Here is a 27,328-nt window from a genome sequence, read left to right on the forward strand (position 1 = left end):
AGAATTTCTAGAGAATTTTAGATGCCCATCACATGTCTGTCTCACGGAACAGATACTACAGTGTCTAAAAATGTATCAATCCATGTAAAGGTTCCACAGTGTCTTTTATATGCATAAGGATAATTTCAGTCTATTGCAATTTGGGTCTTGTTTTTGTAGATTTAGCCATAATTTCAGTCAAACTAATTGCTGAGATCTGACATCACAGCAACACCCCTACAACAAAGTCTGACACTTCACATCATCTACCGCCACTATGAACTACAGAGTACCTCAAGGCTCTGTCCTAGGTCCTCTTCTATTCTGTATTTACATGCTTCCACTTGGCAAATTATAACACAATCATAAGATCTCTTTCCATCGCTATGTCGATGACACACAACCTTATGTGTCTGTAAAACCAGGATCCCCCAACAGTCTGACTTCTTGAGAGACTGTTGAGAGGGATATCAAACACTGGATGTCAAATAACTTCCTCAAATTCAATGAAGAAAAATGTCTTATTTGTCTTATTATCTTATTTGTGTCATTAGACACATTAGATTTCAATGACATATTTGTTAACCTAGTGCCTCCTGTTAAGCCTAATGCCAGGAATTTAGGAGTCATCGTTGATTCCAATTTAACTTTAGATCATCATGTCAATAAGGTAGTTCAGTCCTGTTTTTATCAACTTTGAATGGTTTAAAAATCAGATCATTCCTATCATTCTCTGACTTTGAGAAAGTTATTCATGTATTGATTTTCTCAAGAACTGATTATTGTAATTCACTCTCTACCTGCCTAAACAGTAAAGCACGTTCACGCCTTCAAGTTATACAAAATGCTGCAGCCAGACTGTAAACTGGATAAAACAAAAAAGATCACATAACCCCCATTTTAGCCTCTTTGCACTGGCTTCCAGTAAATGTCAGGATTTATTTTAAGGTTTTACTCATTACTCATTTTAAAGCACTGAATAGTCTCACTACAGCATTCATCTGTGAACTTTTGTGTCCCTATCTACCTGCATGCAACCTCAGATCTCGTAACAAAACTTTGCTAACAATCCCCCGATCCACATTTAAAACTAAAGGAGACTGTGCTTTTGCCATCAGGGCCCCAAAACTGGAATAGTCTTCCTGTTGAAATGTGTCTTGCAACCTCACTGACTTCTTTTAAATCGCTATTAAAAACCCAGAAAACTTGCTTTTCTGCATTAACTTTATCTCTTTTTTGATTTGTTTTGTTATTGTTTTTTGACAGTTTTTATCTTTTTTGTTGTTTGTGTTTCTTCTGTTATGGGAGTGGGGTTTTTATTATTTTGTATTATTTGTGAAGCACTTTGCAATTCTGTTTTTAAAGGTGCTATATAAATAAGTTATTATTAATTCTTTATTTCAAAGGCAAACTGTCTACTCAGAGCCAAGTAAGGTAGCTCAAAGTCTAACCAGTAAGTCATTTGTTAAACTGTGGTGGATGTTTACAATGGACAGTTCGGGTAATAATCTTATCATAATTTTGCACTTATTTTTTCTTTCAAATAAGTTTGTCTTATGTGGAGGTTTGCTCAAATTCTGTCTGATCATCCTACCGCTCATGTTTTTTGGCTTGTTTTTAGAGATGTTGCTGCATTCCAAGTAATTAACCTCAGCAATTAACCCAGATAGTATTAGACAGATACAGTAGGAATTATGGCCAAAAATACCAGAATAAGACCAAAGTTTTAATAAGAACTAGTACCAGAACTATCTTTGAAGAACAAGAACAAGAACAAGAACAGTGTATGTTTTCAGATGTCCGTCTCATGGGAGAATGTATCAGAAGTATCAATACATATGAGGTGAGCATGACTGTGGCCAAAGGTGAGATTGTGACCAGTGTTTGCTCTCTTTGCACTAACAATATTGCAATACTGCTTTCCAGAGGTCTGGCTCCCTATCAGGAGCCTATAGGCAGACTTGTGAGTTAAGAAAACTTTTTACAAATAATTGTTATACTGAAATCCACAGTGGACACATCCCTCAGGAGTCAGGAGTACTGAGTTGCTGGAACTGCTTTGTCATCATCATTAAACTGATCCACCCCAGACTCTGCTCAGTACAGTACTATAAAGGACCAGCAGATGCCACACACACTTAGCAGGGACCATAATCATGAAAAAGGCATGTACTTTTGCCAAAGTGAGCCACAACTTCCAGTAGTGTTTCTGTGATGGGCAGGATGAGAGCAGCACATCACCATCACCCAGAAAAATTCAGCTTTTTGTTTTTCAGTTTTTGTTGCTGTTGGGCTGGAGCTGTCTGTAGCAGAGTGTGCTGGCTCTGTGCCAGAGTATTTGATACAGAGGCAGGAGAGCGTGTCAGGGCAGCAGGTGAAAAGTCAGCACTTTCTCCCTCACCCTCAACATATCTGCCTGTTACCATTGTCTTTTGACTTTTTGTGCAGGGGTAATGCAAAAAAGCAATCTTATTGCTCTACTCTGACTTGTTTGTAATATGTGCTAATACAACACCAATTGATTACTTTGTTTGTGAATTTTTCATATAGAACACAAAGCAGCCATTGCTTTGCACTTACCATCGTCTGAAACTAGCATGGAAGCAAAACAGACATGTCAGAACATTATATGACAAGCCTCTCTTCTTTGAGCAGCCACTCTAGGCGTGTGTTAGCATTTAAGTTATATTAGTTAAATATATGATATAATGATATTATATAATTTTATAAGTATCAGTAATAATCATAATATGGCCAGCAAGAAATACATAAGTTATTAATCACAGAATTGATGGAATCCCCTCCATTAATAAGTCAACAAGTCAATGCCACACCATTTGGCTACAACATTGCTGATCCCACTAGACAAAGGTTGACAGCTAAATGTGAGGAAGGGGACAACTTTAACGTTCCCAAAACATGACATTGACCAAACATTCTTAAAAGAGAAAGTGGCTTACTTAACAAACTCACACACTGTTCGACAAGGCTGTTACATTGTTAATGAAGAAAAGAAATGTCTTTATTTTGATAATGATAAGGCCTATTATAATATAATCAAACCCTGGCAAAAACCCTGAAAATTAAATTATGTTACCATTCAATACACCCTCTCACTTGTGTGTGTATATATATATATATAAAAACTCATCTGAGTTTCTCCCTTTCAGTCAGCAATAGATGGTATTCCTTTGTGATCTCAGTCATTCAAGCCTGACAATAGAAGACACCTAATCCTTTACCATTCAGTATCAGAATAACATCATGATGGGGTGAGCCTGACCTTCAGTGAAGGCTTCATGAAATCCATTAGAGTAGACTTAATGTTTGAAATATGTGTGCATGAGTGTATCGGTGTTTGTACTAATGCATTTGTGGGAAATGGTCACTCGGATGTTAGCTTGGTTCGCATTCAGTCAGATCTCAATCTCATAGGTGTTCAATTGGGTTGAGATCTGGTGACTGTGAAGGTCATAGCATATGATTCATATCATTTTCATACTCATCAAACCGTTCAGTGAGCCCTTGTGCTCTGTGAATTGGGACATTGTCATCCTGGAAGAGACCACTTCCATCAGGATAGAAATGTTTCATCATAGGATAAAGGTGATTGCTCAGAACAACTTTGTATTGATTTGCAGTGACCCTTCACTCTAAGGGGACAATTGGACCCAAAATATGCCAGCAAACACAGCATAGCCACAGCATAACAGAGCCAGCGGACCCCCTCACTGTAGGGGTCAAGCATTCAGGCCTGTAATGTTTTTTACTTTAATTTGTCACCCGTCTGTATGCATTCCACTGTCAAGATGCTGGTAGTTGAAACAACTTATTTTCAGTCAGAAAACCATACTGCTTAGGAGTTAAGGCCAGTTTGACTGTTAAGTGAGATGCACATTATGTGACTGGAATATGATTTTAATTGTAAGCAATAACTGAAGATATAGAGGACAGTATCAGTTAAAGGGCATGTATGTTTGTTTTTAATACAGAAATGTGTCTTGGTTAATGACGATGATATTGAGTTTGAAGAATATCCTTGAAATGGATTGTGGTTTTGATAAAGCAGAATAATGATGGTGCCTGAGTTGGGCACACACTGATGAATTTGTCTGTTCCTTACTGCTCCGCAACCATCCAGGACTGTGTAGCAAAACAGCTACAAGCCCAGGTACCCCTAGGCTTGAGGCTGATAACAATACAAAATCAACTACTGACTCATGAAAGAAAAAATACATGAAAGACCTTAAGAAAGAAGCCTTCCTGAATGATTCATATCGCAGTGATATTTTATTACACTTCTGAGATATCAAGCCGTGATCCAATTCTCAAGGTACCTTCTTTCATTGTAAACAAGCACTCAACTTTTAAAAAGTTTCGGTTTACTCCTGACTTGAAGTAGAATACAGCCTGAGGAAGACACACAGGGGACCCAACCCAGTGTTATTTAGCATTTAGGTGTTTAAAGACTAAATGCAGAGCTGCCAAGTGTGAAAATTATTTGAACTTACAAGTTCCTACTGAGACTTGACCATACTCTGGAAGGCAGTCAATTCCAGTAAAAATTAAGCCACCACCTCTTTACCTCCAAGTATTAAATTAGATGATTATTTAGACTTAGGTCAAAATGATATCTGTTCAGCTTTAGACAGACATTTTGCTGCCACTGGCCATTTGTTTAAGAATGATTGCATAGGGGCTCTTCTTGCAAATAGCAATTATATTCTTTATCTCTGCAGCCTTTCACTGCGGACTTTGAACTTGAGGCCCTGAGGGGCCAGAGATGTCAGGAACTTGATAGGTGAGGAAAAGTTGGATCCTTCTTCTTATGTCTAAAGAGCATATTTCAAGTAAGTAAGTTAGTAAGTAAAACTTTATTATATAACACCTTTTATAATACAGGTTACAAAGTGCTTCACAACAATATCAGCACAGACGAGAGAACAAGAGAAGAGAAAAACAGAGAAGAGAATGAATATTTAATCTTTCCAATACTTCCCCCAGTGTTTGCCTCCAGTGTTTGAAAATTGGTTCTGGTGGTCCCTCTGTATAAAGATGGTCCCCCTATATAAGTAAGGTTAATAATAACTGGCAAATTTCCTAAATGGAAAACAATGTCCTAAATGTCAGATTTCTTCTCATGTCTGGATGAGGGAGATGTCATTAATAGTGATGTCGCCCTTCTGAGGTCCTCAGAATTAGTTCATTATTCTTGGGCTCATTAGAAGTAGTGTATAACACTCACTGATACTTCTTAAAATTTTGCTTTCTCTCTATTTGGATTGCCAAGTTCAGATTTGATTTATTACTGGCCCTGTTTCAACAATCAAATCCTGATCTTTTTTTTGTAAAGCAGTTGGTAACCTTGTTTTAGTGAGTGCAAATTAAGGTTTTGTGTCTACATTTTGATCTATCTTTGACCAACATGGAAGGACACACACAAGTCTGTTTTCAAAGCAAGATGGACCCTTTACTGCTTTGGCAAATGACATGGTCATTTGAAAAGACTCTAGTTGCCTTTGTGATACCAGAATACTGAGTAGAAGCAATTTTAACCAATTAATTTTAAGGCTTGGAATCATTGAACTCTTTCTCTAATTAATCTGCATCTCATTGTCACTAGAGCTGATTGTCAAATACAACTCAGATCTGTGAACACTATTTCCTGACATTGTGTTGGCACTGTGTTGTCTGTTAAAAAATGCTGTTAAAACAGACATTTCCTCTTGAGGTGCGGCAGATCACAGTAGCCTATGGTACAAAGTGAGTTTAAAATGTATTTTTTTTCTACCAACTTCTTATGTTTATCCCTGCTTCTTACATTACAGATTAGAATTTTTAGAACTTCCATTAATCCCTAATAATCCTGTTCTGTCTGTTTGCCTCACTAAAACTAAAATGCTTACTATGTTTTTTTCTGTTTATATTATGCTTTTTTTAAAGGTTAATAAAATAATGAACAAAATATTATATAAAAACATGTCAGGGGAGTGATGCCTGGTTTAATATCATCCAAATGGTTTATCCAGATGAATAAATATCTTTGGGATTGATATGTATGAATTATGAAATAACATGAGTTTCAATGACAATGGGTTTCTAAACAATGCCATAATGTAAAGGCTTCTGTGCTTCAGAGTCTGCCAAGATGAGCACACTGGACTCTAATGAAACCCTTAATCCAGAGTGTTAGCACATGCTTATATTTGCTTACATTCAATAGAGACTATGACATCGATGATGACAACAGCTACAACAAAAGCATGCCAGAACACAGATTGGGTTTGGGATTCTTAATGTAAAAAAGAAAGAAATAAGTACAGACAGACAGAGGGCACGAGATAATAAAAGACAAAGGGAAAAACAAAGACAGAAAGAGGCAGCAAAGATGATTGCCAGTGCCAAATCCAGTCCTCCTGTGAAATGAGGGAAATGAAATGAGAAGTTAGGGGAAGTGTTGCCAAACCCTGAGCTGAGGCGAAATCCATCTCTGGGACTAAAATAATCCCTCCTTCCTTTTGTTGTTTTGACAAATCCAGGAAGTGCATGTGCTACATCTACACGGTGAGACAGCATGCTTTATGACGGCAATAAAAGTGTAAATGGGCAGAGATTCAAAGCAGCAGGGTCCTGATATTGTTGAGTGAAATCCATGCCAAGACTATTTGTAGGTGGTACCAAGTATCAAAGGGATGCCTGCTAGCTTGCAGGGATGTTTTTTAATTAACATAATGTAGGAAGAGAGACAATTAGACAATTTGTACTGCATCAGAGAAATACTAGACGAGTAATACGATGCGGAACAGAGAAGTTGAGGAAACCATTAGAAGATGTGTACTGAGAGAGAGAGGGAGATGTAAACATTTATGATCAGGATTGATGGGTTTGTTTATGATATACGGCTGCCAGTTGTAACAAGGAGATAATGGTTAGATAGTGCTGTCTGTCAGTGATCCAAATGTACTGCTCAGCAAGGGGAACATAAGCAAAGTACAATCATCACTTTGTGCAGTGGTGAAAGTGTTTATATACAATTTTATGTCAAATCTTGTTTTCTCATATTTTCTCACTTACCTTTAGTGACATCTAGCTATTAGGAAGGTTTTGGTATTGAGAAATGCATCTCTGAGATTTCTCTTTCCACCCAGTACAATGGAGATTAATGGAATTTCGTAGGGACTATTTTTTCATTAAAAAGTGAAACACATTGTGTTCTGTGGAATATCCAAACGTTATAATTTAGAATAATGTAAAGGTGTCTCTCTATCTGTGGAATTAGAGTCATATTTTCTTTTAGCTATATATCAGTATCATGTAGCTATATTGTGAAAGTCTCTTCATAAGAATCCACGCTCTACAGTATATGTGCACTCTGCCAGATTGGATTTGACCTCTGTGTATGCGAGTCAAAAACAGTGTGACTGCGTTGGACTTTGTTTGCTAAAGTCAATGTCATACTTTGCCTCTAGGTCTGGCTTGCAGGTTTAATGGTGACATTAACAATCTGTGTCTTCACTGAACACAGGCATTAAAAAGAGGCAAAGTACATCCAATTAACACTGCGCAACTGGTGCTGAGGATTGTGATACAGCACGTATAGCAGCTTCTCACAATGGTGAAATTAAAGACATGAACGTCATGTCACGTCTATATATAACGTGTTTCATTTATAGTATTTTAATGAATAGACGTACACAACGTGCAGCTGCTGTAAAGCTTTTCTTGCTTTTCTTGTTTCTTGAGTCTACAGCCACGCTAGCAGCCCTGTGAGGCTGTATTGCTCACCGTAAAGACAACCAAATTGTGAGATGAGTGAAAGTTGAGGTTGAAAGGGTGTTTACAAGCCAGTCATTGGAAAGTAAATGTAAAAAAGGTAATGGTTGGTATTCTAGTGGCTGTCTTGACATACTCAGTGCTGACCAGGTAATGTTTACCAGGTTTGATATCATAGTTTTGTGTTAGCATGCTAACAGTTGCTAACATGTGAATTACCACTAAACGCACAGTTCTGCAGGGGCTGATGGAAATGTATGAAGTTTTTCAAAATATAGGACAAATTGAAATTTCAACCTCATGATGACCAACCACTAGCTGAAAGGTCATCGTACAACAACATGAATGTATGTATCAAATTTTATGGCAATCCATCCAGTCGTTCTATGGATACTTCACTTTCTCACCAATGGAATGACTATTAGCTTATATAATTTATATTCATAATCAAAATCAACATTGACTCCAGGATTAAAATGTCCATCCAAATGATTTCTACATCAGTCTGTGTTTTTGCAGTCAGTCAGTGTGGCTCATTGATGTGTTTTTAATTCAAGCTCAGCTCAGTAGCACAGAGGAATAAGCTCTGTAGGCATATTATCTGGAGGATCAGTTCATTGTTGGCTTTGGTCTTTTAATTGTATTTTGTGAAAATATTGAATACGCCAGCCTTATCCTTTATCTGCATGACAATATCGTAAGTTTGGAAGTTCATTCATATACATTTGAACATGAAAAGAACCAAATGACTGCCTTAATAGACTGTTTATAATCTTAAAAAACTCTGTAAAATAGTCTGCAATAGGGCAGTCGTGCTCACTAACTCCCAACACAGAAATCTAAAGAACTGAACTGAAAAATTCTGTCTTTTCAAATTCAATGACAGTAAAATATCTCAGGTAAGACTTACAGTAACACACCTGACTGATCAAACATCACTCTGATAGTTAAAATTTTACATTAATGCATCAGTCCTACCTCTGATGAACATGAACTGAATATAGCAGAAAATGAAAGTCACATTTTTTAAAAGGGATTTTTCCTCTTTCCTCACTCTGTTTTTCTCTCAGTGGGGAGTTAACATTGCCTCCTGCCCACCCTTGGAGCAGGGAATTGAATCTCAATTACCGAGAAGCTTCGTCTTATGTTTCATGTATGAGTGACCTCATTAGTTAGTTACACCCTTTCCTCACCCTCTGCAAGATGTTTAGTGACCGAGGACTCAATGCTCACATCAGCTGAAGTAATATACCAAAGATTCAGCCTTATGGTTTGCTTGCTGTGTGGAACATTCTATTGATGTGGTAATTCTAACCCCTACGAGAATTCCATTATAAGATTGGCTCTTAAATATGGCACCTCAACCTTTGAGTCAGTGTAACGATGTGTCACCTGTGTTGGCTCAGCTTGGTTAATTAACTTCTAAAGCCAATGTTACAGACTCAGCAATGAGGTCTGGATGTGGCAGATCAGTCATAGTGATGCCTTTCTAGTAGAGTAATGGGCCATTCTATACTGCTGACTGAATGTAAATGTGAATTAATCATTTTGTTTTCTTTTTAACTATGTCACTCACCTATTACATACTTACTTGAAAGTAAAAGTTGAAAAATGTCTTGCTTTGGTTGCTTCATCATCATAAAAATGGGCACTGTAGCTTATTTTGAGTCAATCCATGCATACAACAAAATACTTACTAGAGCACCACGTGTACTAATCCACAGCTGAAAAATAGACCCCAACAGATGCAAAAACAATTTTCAACTATACATTTGTGACTAATTTCTAAAAATGTTTGCCTCAGTAGGACTTGATGGAATTGGACGTCAAAATTCACTGAGATACAAACTAACGTATTGTTGGTTTTGGCCTTTTCATGGGATTTGTTGTAAATGGAGTTGCAATGTAGGAGGAGCCGCTGGTTCTGGACCTATTTTTCCCCATTCTGTATTCCCATTTCATATTTACTTAACATAGAAACATAGGAAGCACCAGGATAATCTAACAATCTTATAGGTTTATGTCATGATTGTCAGTTTCAATTATTTCAACTTCGTTTCTGAGAAATCATGTTTTGTCCATCATTTTGGTGGATGGCACAAAATACTACAATACCCATGAGCCTCGGCCACTGTTGCTATGGAGAAGAAGCCAGTCAGAGACAAGGATCAGAGTGGTAATAAACTCAAAACATTTAGTTGTTACAGTTTTAAACAAAACACGGGGCCATTGTTTCTGAATTCACTCAAAAGTGGACCAGAAATGAAAGGTAAACTGATTTACGCTGCAGATTGCCAAAATGCATCTTGGGACTTGTAGTTTACTCCAACCCCAAAGTTTTTATGTACACAGGCTTATACCTTTGACTTTTTCTCAAAGAACCAGATATTTTAACGCTGTTGTTCATCTTTTATGCTGATCATTTAAGCGGGGAGAAGAGCTCCAACTGTGAGTTACATAATGTTGTCTATGGGAAAAATTTACTTCTGAAACCAGGGGCACCTGAGGAAGTAATGCCAGCCTTATTCTTTGAAAAGAGTAAGTGTTTGAGTTGAGAGTGCCTTTGTTTCAAATAGTTGAGACATAAAGTGAAGTACATTCATATTCAGTCTGTTAAAGAACATGCAATATACCGAAACTCCTCATCACTACATTAGGAAAATGTTGACTCTGTACCGTAGCTGCATTCTGTGAATGTAAGATACTAAAAGAAAATTGAAGTCTGTGACAGCTGGGGATAGAAATTACAGCACTCCGAATTAGGAATGTGGCACTGCAATTTTATACATGCACCGTATAGAACCAGGTATCAGGCAATCTTGTGCTAAGCCTTGAAGCTGGCTGTGTTTTCCAATTTCAATTTCCAAAGGTGTGATGTTCCAGACACAACTTATTCACACCTTCCCGGGACATCTTGCCTCCAAAACTGCACACGAGATCTATCCAACAAGAAAAAGAATGAAGAACCTCAGAGCAGAGAGCTCTTGTGATGTGTATGTGTGTGTATACGTGTGTGTGTGTGTGTGTGTAGCTAGCTATCAAGACAGCTTTGGATCTTTAGCTGGGGAATGGTGAGTGGCTGAGGTTTGAGGGTATTATTTTCCTCTTTCCTCTTGCACACAGACACACAAGACCATTCTGTCTCTTTCTTGTCCTCCTTCTGTCTCTCTGACACACTCATGTACAATCTCACACACACACACACACGCAAACAATCTCACACACGCAATCCTCCCAGTTGTTTTCCCCTCGCCACAATAAATTTATCAGCCCATCCCAGCAGACGAGATTCAGCCCAACTTCCCAGGCACCCCCAGAAGCCAAAACCCATTGTGTGTGAAAGCGTGTGTGTGTGTATAAGACTGAGTGAAAGAGAAAAGATGCAAGAGAGGGGCTAAGAGATGCTAAGAGAGAGGGAGGGGGGGGGGGGGCTCTGAAAGTCAAACAATATTTGCCATGTAGATTACCCTCCTCTCATCTCTCTGCATTCATTTTTTATCTCAACTTGCCTTGTGTGAGGTGTGTGTACGTGTGTGAATGTGTAAGTACACTGTGTGTGTTCCCTAAAATTGGATAAAACTTTGATGATCCCCTGGATAAATGCCTGTGGGTGTACAGTATATGCCTGTGTGTCTGTCCTTGTGTGCGTGCGGCTAACCGTGGAGCCTTCCATGATATTTTTAGCTCATTACTCAAACACACAAGTCTCAAAAAGTACTAAAGGACTCATTTTTTTTATGACAAACAGCAAAAAGTTAAGCTCCTGACAAAAACCATAACGTCAGCGGAACAAGGAAAGCCTCGCAATTACAAGTCCTTCCTCCTCTCTTTTCAATACTGTCAGTGCATCTTTATAAAGATTTAATATGCAGCGGGAAAAAAAAGCAGCTTTGCAAAGTCAGGTGCTGTCAAAATGAGGCTAAGTGAATGCACAGAAATGCTGTTTACTGCCGTAATGTCACTCACTAAGCAATTTCCAAATAAATGGCAGCGCGCACACACACAATCACCTGAGCTTTGCAGAGAAGCACAACGCACCCACAAAGTTCTAGAAAAGCTGCCAGAAACCTGACTCCAATTAAATCCTGCCTACACCTTCCAAGTCATTAAGAAGTAAGCTGGCGGTGTGTAGAGATGTAGCAAAGAAAAAAAGAAAAAGAAAAAGAGGTGAGGGGGTCTCCTGTGAATTTAGGAAGTGACGCCTGAATTGTTCTGCATCAGTGCTGCCATTACATCACACACCTGTGTCTCGCTTTCTGCGGTGAATAGTTTTGATACAGCAGCCCAGCTTGGTAGAAATCAATTTAACAAGAGTGAGATTGTACACCTGATGGGGCCTCCGTCACTTTGGCTGAGCATGCTAAGACTCAACTTTCTTATTTCTCATCCCAGTCATAAGCTTTGTCACACATTGCGATGTTACATCTAATAATGCATACGTTTTAAAGTCTAAGCTGAAAACACATCAACACAAGTTGTGCTAACTTATAATGTAAAGCAAAGTCTTGTGTTCTTAGAGAATGAATAAGTTGAGAAAATATTGAATTCCCGTTCAACTTTTCTATAATTATTAACTTTTATGAGACAGCTTATCTCAGTAGAGATGAGTCATACTTATTTCCTTAACTACATATAAGGAGGAAAAGGCCTCCACAATTTTTCTTCATTAATTCAGATGCCTTACTCTTAAATGATGGTTTTCATTATAGCAATTATCCTTGTTATTCCTCTTCTGCCAGTATATATTACTACGAATAGCACTGCTACTGAACAGCTACTATTGCTTCTCATATTTCTATTATTAGACAACAAAGGGTTATATTAGACAATAATGTATTGTCTTAAATGGTGGATAACTGTTGTGTTGTTTTTTAACATGAGAGAATTAGTGTTTAGGTTTTACTTTTGCTTTAAAGCATGACATTGGTTACAACACAAGTTTTATTCTCAAAGTTTTGGCCATCAATTGGAGTAATTGGATTAACCAGTTATGGGGCTCTGGGGGAAAAATATGTTGATGTGCCCCAATCGACTCCCCACTCAACACACAATATGAGGTAAAATACAACAATAACAGTGTTAAAACTTGACTTGGGGCAGTTGCCCTGTTGGTAATCTGGCCTTTCTGAGATTTTGGAAGATGGCTATGATGAAGTCCAAAATGGCAAGAAACATAAGCCATCAGAAGATCAACCAGGTTGTAAACAAGCCAACAGTTTGGTAAGATTAAGTCAAAACCAAAGAGGGCCCACCTGAAATGTTGCTCATAACCTTCTTTTCACAGTAAAACTGTATGCAGACGACTACGCCTAGCTACATGCTAACATTCTAACTCAAACAAACTACATTCCCAGATCTCAGCTATTAAAGTAGGAAGTAAAATGTTATTACCATTTAGTTTTCATTACAGTTTAACATTACCAAAATAAGATCCAAGTTGGAGATATTATGGAATAATCCGTCAAAGACATTATGTAACCTTTAAAAGAAAAAAGAAAAAAAAACACTGGCTTCCTCCTACAAATGAGAAGTTGACTTCATAAACAGTCAAATGCACTTTTACTCAGTTCAATACACTCAAGTGTTTTGCTGCTGCTGCCTTACTTGGACTGGTACGACCCATTAGCTAATGTTAGCTAATGTTTGCTAATGTCTTTAGCTTTAGACATTGCTTTATAACTGAGTAACAGAACTGTGTCAGTTCGCTGATTTTATGTCTCTATTCTATACCATAATTGTAACTTGTGGCCATTGTTCAGCAAAAGTTACATGGTCTTAAAAGTTGTACACAACACAAAAATGTTGCATGTCAGAGATGTGTTGCAATAAGGGACATTTGGTTTAAGGTGCTAGCTCATTTAGAGATTACTTGACAAAGCATCCCAATAAAAAGAGAGCCAATAAACAGCTGCCTGATGGACTCATAAGACAATGTCCCTTAGCCCTAATTGGGAATAGACTGTGCAACATAAAACATGTAACATACAGCTAGAAGCTCATATATCAGGTTTTCATATAATGTGTCTTTATGAGGAAGCAGCAACTGTGCTGTAACTTACGTAGGTTATCTAATATTATCAATGACTGCACTCAGTAAACATCATGAGTGATTATGAAGATAACTAAAACAACTCTTCACAGGTACATGCTGTGTAAACAGAGTGTTACTGAGAATAAACTCCATCCAGCTTGGAGCTATAAATCATCACCGTCCCACCTGCTACATCTGGAACTGGAACTGAACAGTCTTATGCGAAACAGTCCCTGTCCAGATGCCTAGAGCTAATCTCTCTTATTTACTGCAGCACAGTCAGTACATCTTCAGCCCGTCTCAACACTGAGCCCAAATAAAAACCCTGTCATGTAATAATAATGGCATTTCTTTAATTGAGCATCGTGTGATATGGAGATAAAGCCTCAATACCTCAAACCAGAACTTATTTATGAGTTGTTTCAAAGGAATAAAGATTTTTTTGTTTTTCAGTGTAACTGGTAACGGAAAGGGCTTCATTAAAAATGAAAGCTTATTTCCAAGGTTAAAACACACAAAAAAAATCTTATGAGACTTTACAGTTAATTTCAATAACCATGCAAACTAAATGTGCATTAAAAACGTGAAGGCTGTCAAATGTGAGGATTTCATGTCGTCTGGTATTTAAGAGGTTTTAGACTGTGTCAGAACAATTTATCAGCTCATTTGTTCTGACGGACAGTTTAAATTTCTTCAGGGTTCTTTGCTCTTGTTTGGATTACTGACAGTGTCTGGATTTCACTGTGTTGCTGGTCCAAATATTTTATCAACACTCTCAGCAAGGTGCCACTCTCAGCCCAATTCATCAAGGAACTTCTCTTCTTTGATGAAATGCCTCTTAGTGGTTTTGCTCAGTATATTAATCTAGGTTCAAGCTGCTCCATACCGCTCATTCACACAAGACACCCTGAACCTTTTTAAAGCCGCTACATTTTGGATTGGAGAATTTCTTACTTCTGTGCAATCCAGTGTTAATACCAAGAACAGCAAATTAATACAAGAACCAGTTTCTACATCAAGTTAGTTGTATACTGGACCATGATTGGTTTTCAAACTATTTGTGCTGTTACAAATCATGCTCATATGTACACGCCTTAAACTCAGATTTTAGGTGAGCACAGAGAAACTTTTCCTCCCTCTGGTTTCAAACTGGACAGGAGGAGTCAAAGATCGAACCACCCATCTTCTGATTAGTGGACGACCTGTTCTACCTCCTGAGCCACAGTCGCCCTTTTCAAGCAGAAGGGGAATTGAAGTTGTCTACACACATTTCGCATCATGCCTTAAATAGTCACTCCACTATACTGAATAAGACAGAATGAGATGTTATGTGAAACACTACACATTAAACCTAAACACCTTTATGTCTACAACCTCATTAGCAGCAGGCTTTCAAATAGTTATACCTACCCACACGTTATCATCGGATGTTAGTTGAAACGTCTTTAGCCTTCTGCCACCACTTCATACAAAACATCAGCACCATATCAACCATCCCAGCCCATACCTGATTCCATGAATTCTTGGTTGAAGCTGCTCCAGGCGTCTTTGCTCTTCTCCAGGTTCTCCTCCATGACCTTGATGTCAGCGAAGGGACAGTTGCATTCTGGGAAACGTGGAGAGCACCGGCACCAGCAGTCGTTGTTGCGGCAGAGCAACTCGCCCTCCGAGTTGCACGCCACATAGCTGAGGGCCGCCTCCACAAAACGCCCACGCAGGAACTCTGGGAGGACATCTTGCAAACCTGTAAAAAAAAACAAAAGAAAACAAAAAAAAAAAAACACATGGTGAGTTATTTCTTCATTTTCATAATAATGTGGTCTGTTCACAAGCTGGTGCCATATGCTTTTACATGTTATTTCAGTAGGGACGGTAGAAAAAATGTTGAATATGTGACGTTACACCTCTAGCCTTTGCACATAAAATCAAGGAATTTTTTGATACATTGATAACATTCTTAACATAGCATTTGTACTTCTGCCATTTTTCAGAGGACAATAAACATTGACATATCAGGGGTTATATTGCCTTAAAAGTAACAATCATTGTAGCTTTAGCAGCTTGGAATCACTGCTGTTGGATGGATTCTTCCTGTTTTAAAAAGCATCTTTTCACAAATTGCGACTGAATACTTCTCGAATGGACCTACATTTTTAAACATAAAACATGATTTTCAATTATGTCGTGTATGCAGTCTGTGACACCAAAGTGACAGCCCTAATTCATGCTCCAATATATACATCAGAATATAAGCCATTGAAATGCTCCTCTGCAGCACAGCCTGTGTACCACTGTGGAATATTGCATAAAGATACTGACACTAATCGCATGTTTTATCATTCCTGAGGCCAATAGAAACACCACATGCAAAGACAACAGCTTGTCAGCTGGCTGGCTCTATTGTGTGGGGCTCTTGCCTCAAAAGAACAGTCACTTAACCGTGTTGCAAATTGCTCTCTGCACTGCGGTGAAGAGACTTCAACGACATATATGTGTGGTGGAATTATCCCAGGGACAAGAAAAAAGCTTGTTTTCTCTGAAGCAGCTCTGCTCGTATCATAGTCACTGGCAGCTCTTGCAGCAGGTGCTGAATGTGTATATAGAGTAAGTTTAGAAGTCTGCCCAGGGGCATATTTTAGCAGTTTTGGGAGCTATCAGTAGCAACTGTCACCTAGTCTGCAGCCACCATAAACAACCTGCTGTTCCAACCTGTCATGTACAGGCTGTTTCCTTTCTGCAGGTTTCTTTATTTCTTCTTCCTGCTGTGTAATAGAGACTCCCAAATCATCATCAGAGTATTAGAGGATTGCTGGAACTTTTTTTTCAACAACAGGGAGAAAAACCATTAAACTTTCTCCCCCCCCCCCCCCCATTTCCTTTCTTTAAAAGCATACCTAATGCAATAATATGAAGATGATGGATGTTGATTCAGGATTTGTTTTCATGATCAATGCATATTTAATCTGCAGGAAGAAATGCAAGACAGAAACACTGCATTGTTTTTCCTGTCTATGTCTGTTACAGAAATGTTTCTTGCTTTTGTGATTACTTTTTTTCCTTCCAAAGTGACATGCAGCATAGAAAGTCATGCTATATCAGCTGTTTTTAAGATGTGTTTAGACTGATAGCTGTGTGAATTTTAGACATTGCGATTACTTATATTCTTTTCGATGCTTCAACTTGAGCGAAAAATCTGCACTTATCCTCACGCTGTAATGATTCTGATTCATGAACGCTCCCAGACAAACTGGACAGAAGATGGAAGAAACTAATAGCGAGAACTGAAGTTACTTTTTTTTGTCAGAGCTGTCCCACCAAAACACACACAGGCACACACCATACAATGGTAGCAACTAACAGCTACATCTAGCTTCTGTTCAATTGGTACCATGGCTGTTTGTCGCAAATATAGACAACTAGTAGCAAACTGTTTTTAAAAATAGCAAATTTAGGTCTTGTTTTTTCCTTCTGATAAATGGGCTTCCAATAAAAACTAAGGTATATAGAGTTACTTAGCAGCCCCATTGCTCAGCTGTTTGTGTTAAATCATACGGAGGAATGTTGGAGGGGTAGCTTGCTTTTATTCCTGTGCTGCCATTCATTGTGTGGATAAAAACAGAATACGATGTACGTACCAGTCAGTCATACAGTTGGTTAGCCACGGTCGGCTCAGGCCCAGCACACAACAAACAGTCAGCAGTTTATTTAAGGACAGTAACTAGCTCACTATTTCATCATGCATGACCAACTTAGCGCGGTAACATGCATTTATCCACACATTACACTTCTTAATGGTATAACAGTAAGTTACAACACTTGACATATTCATACAGTGGACTCACTGAAATCCGAGTTGAACAACCTACTTCAGGCAACAGGCCTTTTTCACAGAAGACATTCAGTTTCATGGTCCTGGTATTGTGAATGCTGGCTTACTGTCACGCTGTCATGGCTGACTGCGACACTTGAATAGAACAGAGCCATTATTAATGTTATTAGTGACACCTGTGCTTTGCAAAATTTGTCGAAATTCTTGCTGTGAAAAAGGTCTACTTGCAAAGTTTCACAGCTGTCGGTGGCACTGACCTATTGAAAGAGCCATTAAACCTACAAATAAAACTCTTGACTTGCAATTTGAGCTCCACTTTTAGAACTTGCAATATAATTAAAGAAATGGTTAAAAGTTACTGTTTTTTACTAAAATGGATTTTGTTATTTTGTTTGTTATTTTGTTCGATATATGATTCATGATGTACTAATTAAAGGACCCCTCACCCACAGAGACATCACAAATGAATGCTCAAGCTGTGGCTAACGCTGTCCTTTTTCATGTCCTTAAACTACAAGGTAGCATCACAGTCTCAATTTCACTGCTTTCATTATTTAAATGAAATTAAAAAACATAGCACTGTGCTAATTGCGAAGCCAAGGTTTCATCACTGCACAGCCTATTAAACAAAATCAAAAGCCGCCGTGTCATCTTAAAAGTGCATCATCATCTCTTGGAAACCACAGAGCAGACTTTCATAAGACTGCTGTGTGGTGTTAATGCCGCTTCTCTTAATCTGTCTGTTGGTCCATGTCTATCTCCCAGTCTGTCTGTCTATCTAATAATCATCAATTTGTTGTGTCAGAACCTTCCTCTCTCCTGACTTCACAATCCAATTCTGGATGATGTTCAACAGCCAAGTCAATCCCGCTGTGCCCTGCTATGAATATGTATGTCTCTTCTTTGGTATTTACACTTTCAATGGTTTGGAAAGAGATGTAATTAGTCACATTTTTCCTCTTCCATGCTTTGGCAGGTGCTTTGAGGTTTGTGTGTGTACCAGTTGCAAATCTGGCAGGGGTTTCTTCAGTTTGGGAGACAGCTAAATAACACTCTTCCCATCACCAATCACTATCCCACTTTCTCTGTCTCTCTTCCAGCTAGCTCACTGTTTGTTGATCTGTCTTTCTACTTCTTTTGTTCTTTCTACCTTTAAGTTACGATCACTCTGTCACATTTGGAAAATAGATGTGGTAATTATCTTGTGGACAGGTCTGGGTTGGAAAGGACTTTTCTCCTTTTTGCTATAGCACAGGTAGCAGTTATGCTATTAAAGAGTCATATCATTCTGTTTTCTACTGTTTTGGTGCTCTGAATCTGCACTATCCTTGATTTTGTTTTTCTTTCTCTGCACACCTTTCTTTTTTTTTTAAACTTTTGCCTAAAAGTTACAAGCTAATCTAACATGGTTAATTTATATTAAAACATAAACAAAGATTGATGGCTGAAATCTTGTCAGAAAATATAGCTGTATCCTAAGTGTTGCCTGATATGATTTATGTTGTAAGCCCTGAACCTCAGGTGTAGCTGAGGTGTCTTAAAAAGGATTAAATTGTTGTTCCATTAACACAAGCAAGGGTGGAAGCAGTGGGTAATGCACAATGACACTGTGATTGACTGCTTCTCACTAAACATTTATAACAAAAACACCTCCTCACTGTAGATGAGCCGTCTTCTGTGACCAGTGAGAACACGTTTATGTAAATCTAAATGAAGCTTTGTTAGTAATATTGTTTTGTCCATATATATGTAACTGTCATTATTTACTGTACATGTGCACCAGATTATGTCCAGATGAGTCTCCCAGTATGGATGCTTTTTGACCATTGGTGGTTAGTGGGTGCAGTTTGACTCTGTCTTGCAGCTACATACAGTATGTAAGCTGTCCAGCACAGTGTTCATTGGTGATGCTGTTCCCTTACATGTGATGGTTGTGTAGTGAAAATTGTGTAAGGTAATTTACCTGAAAGAATGGTTTAAGTCTAAAGTAACACGTTCTGTTTTATATGTCACAAGTTTGAAAACATTACGTAGCTTCTGACTGGATGAACGCTATACTTGACTTAACATCTGTAACTGCACAATCAGCGTTGTCTGTTCTATGTGGCTGTCTGTACAGTAAGGCCTGAATACATAGTCACCCATCAGCTCATGGAAAAACACATCTGAATATCATGTTATTTGTTTAAGGATTTGGTCCTTAGATGTAAAATATCAGAACCACCAACTGTTTATTGCAGTGTAACTTAATTCGCATTGGATTCTAAACACTATTATCTTCCACCAATACTCCCTCCATGATGATAGAATACCTCTTTACACAATTTAAACTAGTACAAGATTTACACTGACTTTCCCCTCTAGTTTACAATACTGTGGTATAATGATGAACAACTTCACATGAGAGTGAAAGATTTTGCAACTCACTTGTGGATTGGCTTTGGTTGTGTCCTCCAAAGTGAGTTTCAACCTTTCACCTGCCTGATTATATGGGAACAATACAGTAGCCCCAGTTGTTATGGGAGTAATTGTGCAGTCAGAAATTGTAAAAGAGAAAATCTGTTCTGTGTATCCTGAAAACTTAATTGAATTTTTATACAGAACATAATAAAAGGGGAGAAGGAAAATGGGCACAATTTATTCAGCATGGCTGTCAGGCAGGGTGAACACTCGTCAGCGTCTCCTCTTCCTCCCACCTTGCTGCTTTTCACCTTTGACACACATGTCATAATTGCAGCAGTATATTAGTATTCAGCAAAGTGGCCATCTTGTTCATCATGCAATTCACACCTGCTTATCCAAAATGAATGAAAATGCACATTTCAATATGTCACATAATATGTCTAAGATGACTATTATCCCCCGTTTGGCATTTCATAACATTTAAAGCCACACAAGGCCTTAAAGATGCAATTAAGCCTTGATGAATGTCACTGAGGTGGGAATAATATGGCAGGCTTATTTAGCTTGAAAGAGGCCTTCAGTATGACTCTTTCTGAATTGTCAGATACACATAAGCTCTGAAAGGGAGATTAGCTGAAAAGGAGTCATATCCTTGAATATTTGAATGGAAGCAAAAAAAGAAAGCCTTTTCACCAAACACGCAATCAAGTGTGCACATCACTGGGTGAAAGTGTTCTTTATATATGAAATTTACAAAAACTTAGAGCCTTGCCAGCCTTATTTTCACATTTGCCACCATGTCGTTTTTAATTAATTCAGTTACATTTTACTCTGCCCATGTATTTATACCCTGACATTTATTTTTCCAGAAGAATTTAAAATATTATGTTTACAGTGGAATCAGGAGGTTTACTTGAAAACAATGACAGGGAGTGTCACTTAAAAACTTAGGTTTTTTGTAGTTGTTGTATTGTAGTTGGATTATAATTAGTTCAGTAAATTATTATTTGTAAAACGTATATTCAGATTAGAGGTACCATGTGGAGTGTCTGACCACTAGCAGCACTGTGGAGCAATGTTTTGATGAAAGGGTCCCAGTTTTGTTTGTATCTTGTGCTAGCATTAGCATGAGCATGTTGCTGGTGAAAAACCATGGATGTATTATAAGACTGGATACTGGACTTCATGATGGCACTTGTGTCTCTCTGCATAGTGCATGGTGTCCTGTCATCAGTTTTACCGATGATTCTTTTAATGTAATGGTGGTATATGAAGAAAATGTTTTTTGGGTTGCAGGGGATTTTTAGGTGCAGTATCACGTTTGGCCACTAGGGCAAATTGGTCATGCATGATACACATTCCTGTTTTAACATTATTTTATTGAAGTTGTGTCAGATTGGAGTACTCAATTTCATAATGTCTGTTAAACATATGAATTAATTTTACAATGTTTTGTGTATTGTTGTTGTATACACTATACAACAACAATACACAAAACATTGGTGCAAGTGCGTGTCCTCTAGAGAGGGTTAGGGCCATGACCACAATGAGTAGACATGCGGGCCCTTGGACAACAGTTTCATTCTTTGGCTGACTGGTTATCGTAGCCATCTGTGCACCCAATGATCACTGAGAGTAACTTATAATCACATTATAATGTATTATAACTGTGATTATAATTCATTATAAAATTATTATAATGTCTCACAACTATGAGAATTATAATACACTATGATCCTTGCAAAAAAAAAAATGTCAGTGAGTGACCAGCATTTATGAAGTATTATGATATTTGACCTTATAAGTCATTATAAAATGCTTCATCATTTGTTATGATTATTATGTGTTATGATTATTGTTATAAAGCATTATGAATATTTATGAGTGCTTATAACTATAATTATACAGTGTTATAAACCGATTATAATGCATTATAGACATGGGCTTCATAGAAAGTGTTACCAAGTAATTTACATATGTAATCTGTGCAAAAGATGGACAGACTCCAAATGACGCAAAATATTGCTGTAAAGAGTGTGATTTGTGACACAATGATATAAATGATAGAGCATAATATGAAATGATAGACAGTTTTTCTATCGTCACACGATATCTTCATATCTCACAGCCCCATCTGAGAGTTGAAATTTACATGAATTTTAAAATAAATTTTAAAATTTTATTAATTACCTACAAGGCTATTCATAATTTGGCTCCAGATTATATTAAATAACTTTTAACCCCTTACCGCCCAGACAGGCCTCTAAGATCTGCTGATCAAAAACTGTTACACCGATCACACTGAAAACCAAGGGTGACTGTACATTTTCGGTGATGGTCCCTTGGAACAGCTTTCCCCTCAGTGTGAGATTGGGAGACCCCACTGCAGCTTCTGAATGCCTCCTCAAAACTCACTTTTACAAAATGGCTTACACTTAATGTTTTCCCTTTATATTATCGCATCACTTTTATATTTCCTTTTTATATTGTTATGTTTTATGGTGTTTTATTTAATTCTATTGTCATTGTAATTTTAGTTGTGCTTTTATCTGGTGTCATTATTTTAGTATTTTTATATGCACTTCTATATATTTTGCACTTGCACTGTTTTATATTCAAGGCTTGTTCTTTTCTGGAATTCTATTTGCTTTATATGAACTTATTTCTTTTGATTTGCACCAACACTTTCACCTGTTTTATGTATGAGCTGAGTGCTCTTTGATATATTTGCTCTAATGTTCCTATTTCTTGTATGTCATAACAGGTTGCTTACATGGGTTTTTGATTTTTTTAAACTCTGTAAATAGTTTTTAATCTGGAGAGCATTTTGTGCTTATGCTTAAAAAGTGCCATATCAATAAAATTACTATTATTATGACATATAATCACACAATGGTCAGCAAAATTAAAGGTACCCTGTGGAATTTTTAACCACTCTGTTGGTTTCACGGTATTCTGCTCATCGACATTTGGTGGCAGTAACATGCCAAACAATGCTTCCATGCACCAACAGAGGCAGTGAAGAAGAAGAGTGCAAGCTAGTACGATGTAAACAATGCAGGATTTTAAAATATTTACCTCAAGCATATACACAATGTGTATTGGTGAGAAACAATGAATGTAAACAAAACTTTTGTTTGTTTAAATGAAAACTCCACAGGACATCTTTAAGCTAATGCTCATAAACCTCTCAAACAAGAGTCTATTCTGAATATCACAAGAAATGCTGTAGTTAGGAGGGCATGATGATTAAGAAGGGTAACACAAAAAAATTTCTGAATCAGCTTCTTTTCACTCATTATTATGCCTCCAAATCGGTACCTTCCTTTGTATTCCATTTTGATTTATTGCCCAGTCAAAGTTAGATAATAATTCATCTAACATTAGAGTCATTTTATTAATTACATACTTCTTTTTGGAGGGAGTATTAAGACAATCATTTAGTCACTCAATGAATCAATCAATCATCACTCCTACATACTGCAAGTGCTACCAAGTTTAATTCCATACAGAAAAAGTCAAGTGGACTGAGTAACTGAGTTGAACTTGCCTTCTGATGAACCCACCCCAAAAAAAGAAATAATTTTAAAGATTATGACTGAAAAAAATTGGCATAACTCTGTTTCATCTGTCTTCTTTTCTCCCCTATTTTTAAGTCATCTTTTCCCAGCTCCCACCAAGTATTTCAGGAAAACTTTTAGGGTCATTACCCATGAGGGTTTGCTTCGATCCAGCCACAAATTTAGATCCCCCCAGTAGACCAGAAATAGCAGACACATGGTTCCCTCTGTTTCTATCTCTTCTATCTCTCAATCTCCAGCAGAGACCAAACTTTTCATTTTGGGCAATTTGAAGCTCTTAAGCCTCCCCTATGATCACCACCCCTCTTTTATCGCTGTCTGTCCCAGTGTATGTGTTTTGATATCCAAGTGTGTTCTCTTTAAGTCTCTGCTTTGGTGAGTGCCTTGTCCACTACATTGGAATGCACTCTTGGCTGTAGACGAGATGGTATTGGTACCCTTGGACTGTGTTCTCGCTCTCAGCGCCCCAGGCTTTGGCAGTGACCCAGCTTTAATATACAGTACAGTACATGGTCTGGCGCAGATGCTGCTGTATCATGCACCCTCGCACTGCCTCTCTATATGCCTTTCTTTATGCCTGCCTGTCTTTTTCATTCTTACTTGTGAGGTTTCCATCTGTCACTTGAATTTTCTGCAGACTTGTCGCAAAGAATGAGATGCACATTTTCCTCAGCTGGGTTGTCTTGTGCTCTCTTGTGATAGTTTTGTGTTCTGTCACAAAGATTCAACAACATGGTGGATGTATGCGAAATTCAGGGCAGTAAGGTGGCAATAGATGAGGCCTGTTTTGTGTTGAGGAAGTTAGATTCTATAGGTGTTTCAGTTAAAAGGGCAAAATGCCTCCATAGCCACAACTACTTTTTCAAAGGATGAAGTTTCATCTGGCACCTGGACTCTCCCTCTCATCTCCCTCAGCCTCTTTATATCTCTGACTCTCTTTAAATGGCCATTTAGGGCTGTGATGTCATCAAAAAAGGTACAGATTAGGAATTGGCAAACAATTTTCTATGCAGCATTATATGATCGGCTGAAATGACAGGTGGGGTGCTGAGAATTTGTTTCAGTGACTGCCCAGACCTGGGACTGAGCAGAGGGAGGCACTTGACAGACCTCTCACCATGCAGGAACTCAAAAGTGTCATACAGCGTGTGCCCCTAGGCACTGTTCCCGCAATTGATGAAATTCCATCAGAGTTCTAAAGCCATGTTCGGGGTGCTTTGGAGGAGAATTTGTTAGAGGTTTTCCTGGAGTCCCACTGAGAAGGCCACCATGCAGCTATCAGCAGGCAATGGTGTCATTTCTGACTAAAAATGTGGGGCTTGCAGATTCATTTTATTGCTTTCATTATAAAATCCTTTCAGGGTAATGCACTGAGAGAGTCTGACTCCATGATACATCAGGCAAGCCTATTATGTTCCGGGGACATAATGTATGTTAGACACTTACAGTTTATTTCTGTCACCAGGATCTTGGACAGATGGGAAAAGAATGGAAGGGAGGTGTTTTGGTTTGCTGGTTATTGCTCAAGACTAAGACTATGACTGTGTGTGCTACACACATTGTATTTATTTCATTTTATGAGTTTGTGAAGGTGGAGAGGGTTTCATTTCCAGGGATAGCCTTTTGTATTCAGTGGCTTGTGCGATGGTCATGGTCAAGATCTGAACAGTTTTTTGAATTTTTTTTTATGGCGCCTTTACTCAACATGCAGAGGTTTAGTACTCAAGTGACACTGTGATTTGGTGTGACAGCTACCATGAACTGAGGGCATTCCGATCATAATAAGTCAATAGGAGGTACAAGGACTATGTTACCTTAAAGCTAGTGTTTGCAGGAGAAGACTGGTGTCTTGAAAATTCTAAAGACTCTCCAGAAAAATATGGAAAAAGAGGTTAAGAACAGGGAGTGAATGGTGGACAAGGTTATAGCCAAGTTATCTAAATAACAGCGGTTGTTGTGAATGTCCTTTGAGGATAGATTCATGGCTACAAATAAACTGTCTGCCTCTGTTTTCTGGCACCAGTTCAGTGCGCTGGAACCCCTGAAAGACCTTCTAAGTGTCAGAGAAGGACTAAAGTGGCAGTTGTTCGCCTGCCAGTACAGGAGGAAGGCCAAGGTGTGGTGAACTTACAAAGTGGGTTTTGTTCTTTCTAGCCACAAGTGGAACAATGCTTACTGTTTCAGCTTGATATCTGTAGGCAGGCTTTTATCGGCCTAGTATTCCTATGAATTATATGTATATTGCAATTCTGCACCTCAAGATGCATGTGTAATGCTAACGTTCAGTGCCAATGCAAGAAGTGGTATGACATTTATGTAGTAAGGTGGGTGTGGAGGTTAGGGTGTTGGATGGGCATTTCATTTTCTAAACCACATTATTTGGAGGTAAAACGCAACATTCACCCGAAATGTCAGTTTCAACTACAGCAAGTACCTTAGGTCAAAGTAAAACCAAGAAGTCAGTCTGTAAACTATGATGGATCTTCACAAAGTACTGTCTGTGTAATGACTTCACTGTTTGCCTCATTTTTTTTCTTCCAAATAACTTTCTGTAACTCAGGAGGGGTTCTGTCAAATTGCTTTTAAGCACTGTTGCCACATTCCAGAAGCTCACAAACTCATCAGTGAGTACAATGTTACCAAAAGGGATGACGGCCAACATCCCCCCCAAAAAATATGATATTGTATATGAAGTTCTGATAAACCAGAGTTACTCTGAAGAAAGAAATTATTTTGTAAAACCAATGGGTTGTTGTAGTTGCTCACATGGCGCACTGTGGTGAGAGTGGGATCACTACCTTTGGCTTCGTGAGTGGAGATTATTAACTAAAACCTAACATAACCCAATTTATGCATTGATTTTTGGATAGATCTGGTAATGTTCCTGGACTCTTGATGCGTTGATGCCACACTCATACTCAAGGACACCACCCACACACACATTAGTATACACAATGGAGCTGCGCAACTAATAACCAAAGAGGTTTAATTTCAAAGGCAAAAAGACTTGCAAAAACATTCAATGAAAATAATAATGATTGTAACTCCACTTCAAAGCATCACTCTAACTCATGGCTAAAGTCAGGCTGTTTTTGTCAACCATTAATGATGAGAGAGGGGTAGCCACTGTCGGCAAAGCAGTGGTCTTCATCTCACAGAAGCACATATGCACACACACAAACACCCAGATAAAGCCTCTAAGGTACAGTACACAACAACACAGGCAATCAGAGTTAGAGATCAGAAAGAGTAAGAACAGTGGTGTGTTGGAGTACTCAGGGAATAGAAAATACAAAGAGATTTTTTTATCTTGCCTAGAGAATGTACAGCACATAGCTTTAGAGTTTCTACTCTATCACTACTACATGATGTAACATTTTTATGTCCTATAAACATAATACAATTTTTTTTTCTTTTATGCTTTATCAGCGGTGCAGAGGCTAAAACAAAGAGAGACTGTGTAGTTAAAGTGTTTCATCCTGTTACAATGGAGAGGTTCAAATGTAGGAATTACTGAAAAGTACTTCCTGCCAGGAGGCCAACATTCGATCCAAGAAAACACTTCCCATGGCATTATTAGGAAGAGTTAATGATACCATACTTTAAAACATCCTCCTCCACAAATACATGTTTCACCCGCATCCATGTGTTTCTATCATAATTGTTCTTTAGAGACTAGACACCTAAATACAGACTTCATTTAGAACTGCAAAGACTAGAAACAACTTGCAA

The 27,328-nt window shown here is 38.1% G+C and overlaps 1 protein-coding gene across 2 annotated transcripts in view; it reads right to left on the reverse strand.

Annotated features, from left to right (window-relative positions):
- The window catches only part of brinp2 (bone morphogenetic protein/retinoic acid inducible neural-specific 2), a 192,713-nt gene that overhangs the window by 40,174 nt on the left and 125,211 nt on the right, over positions 1 to 27,328 (reverse strand). For both annotated transcript variants that reach the window (XM_044367724.1, XM_044367725.1), the window contains one exon: positions 15,291 to 15,527. In XM_044367724.1, the coding sequence (XP_044223659.1) occupies positions 15,291 to 15,527 (237 nt within the window). The remainder of the gene's footprint in view (positions 1 to 15,290; positions 15,528 to 27,328) is intronic.

This window comes from Thunnus albacares, chromosome 12 (assembly GCF_914725855.1).
Source record: "Thunnus albacares chromosome 12, fThuAlb1.1, whole genome shotgun sequence".
Taxonomy (NCBI): domain Eukaryota; kingdom Metazoa; phylum Chordata; class Actinopteri; order Scombriformes; family Scombridae; genus Thunnus; species Thunnus albacares.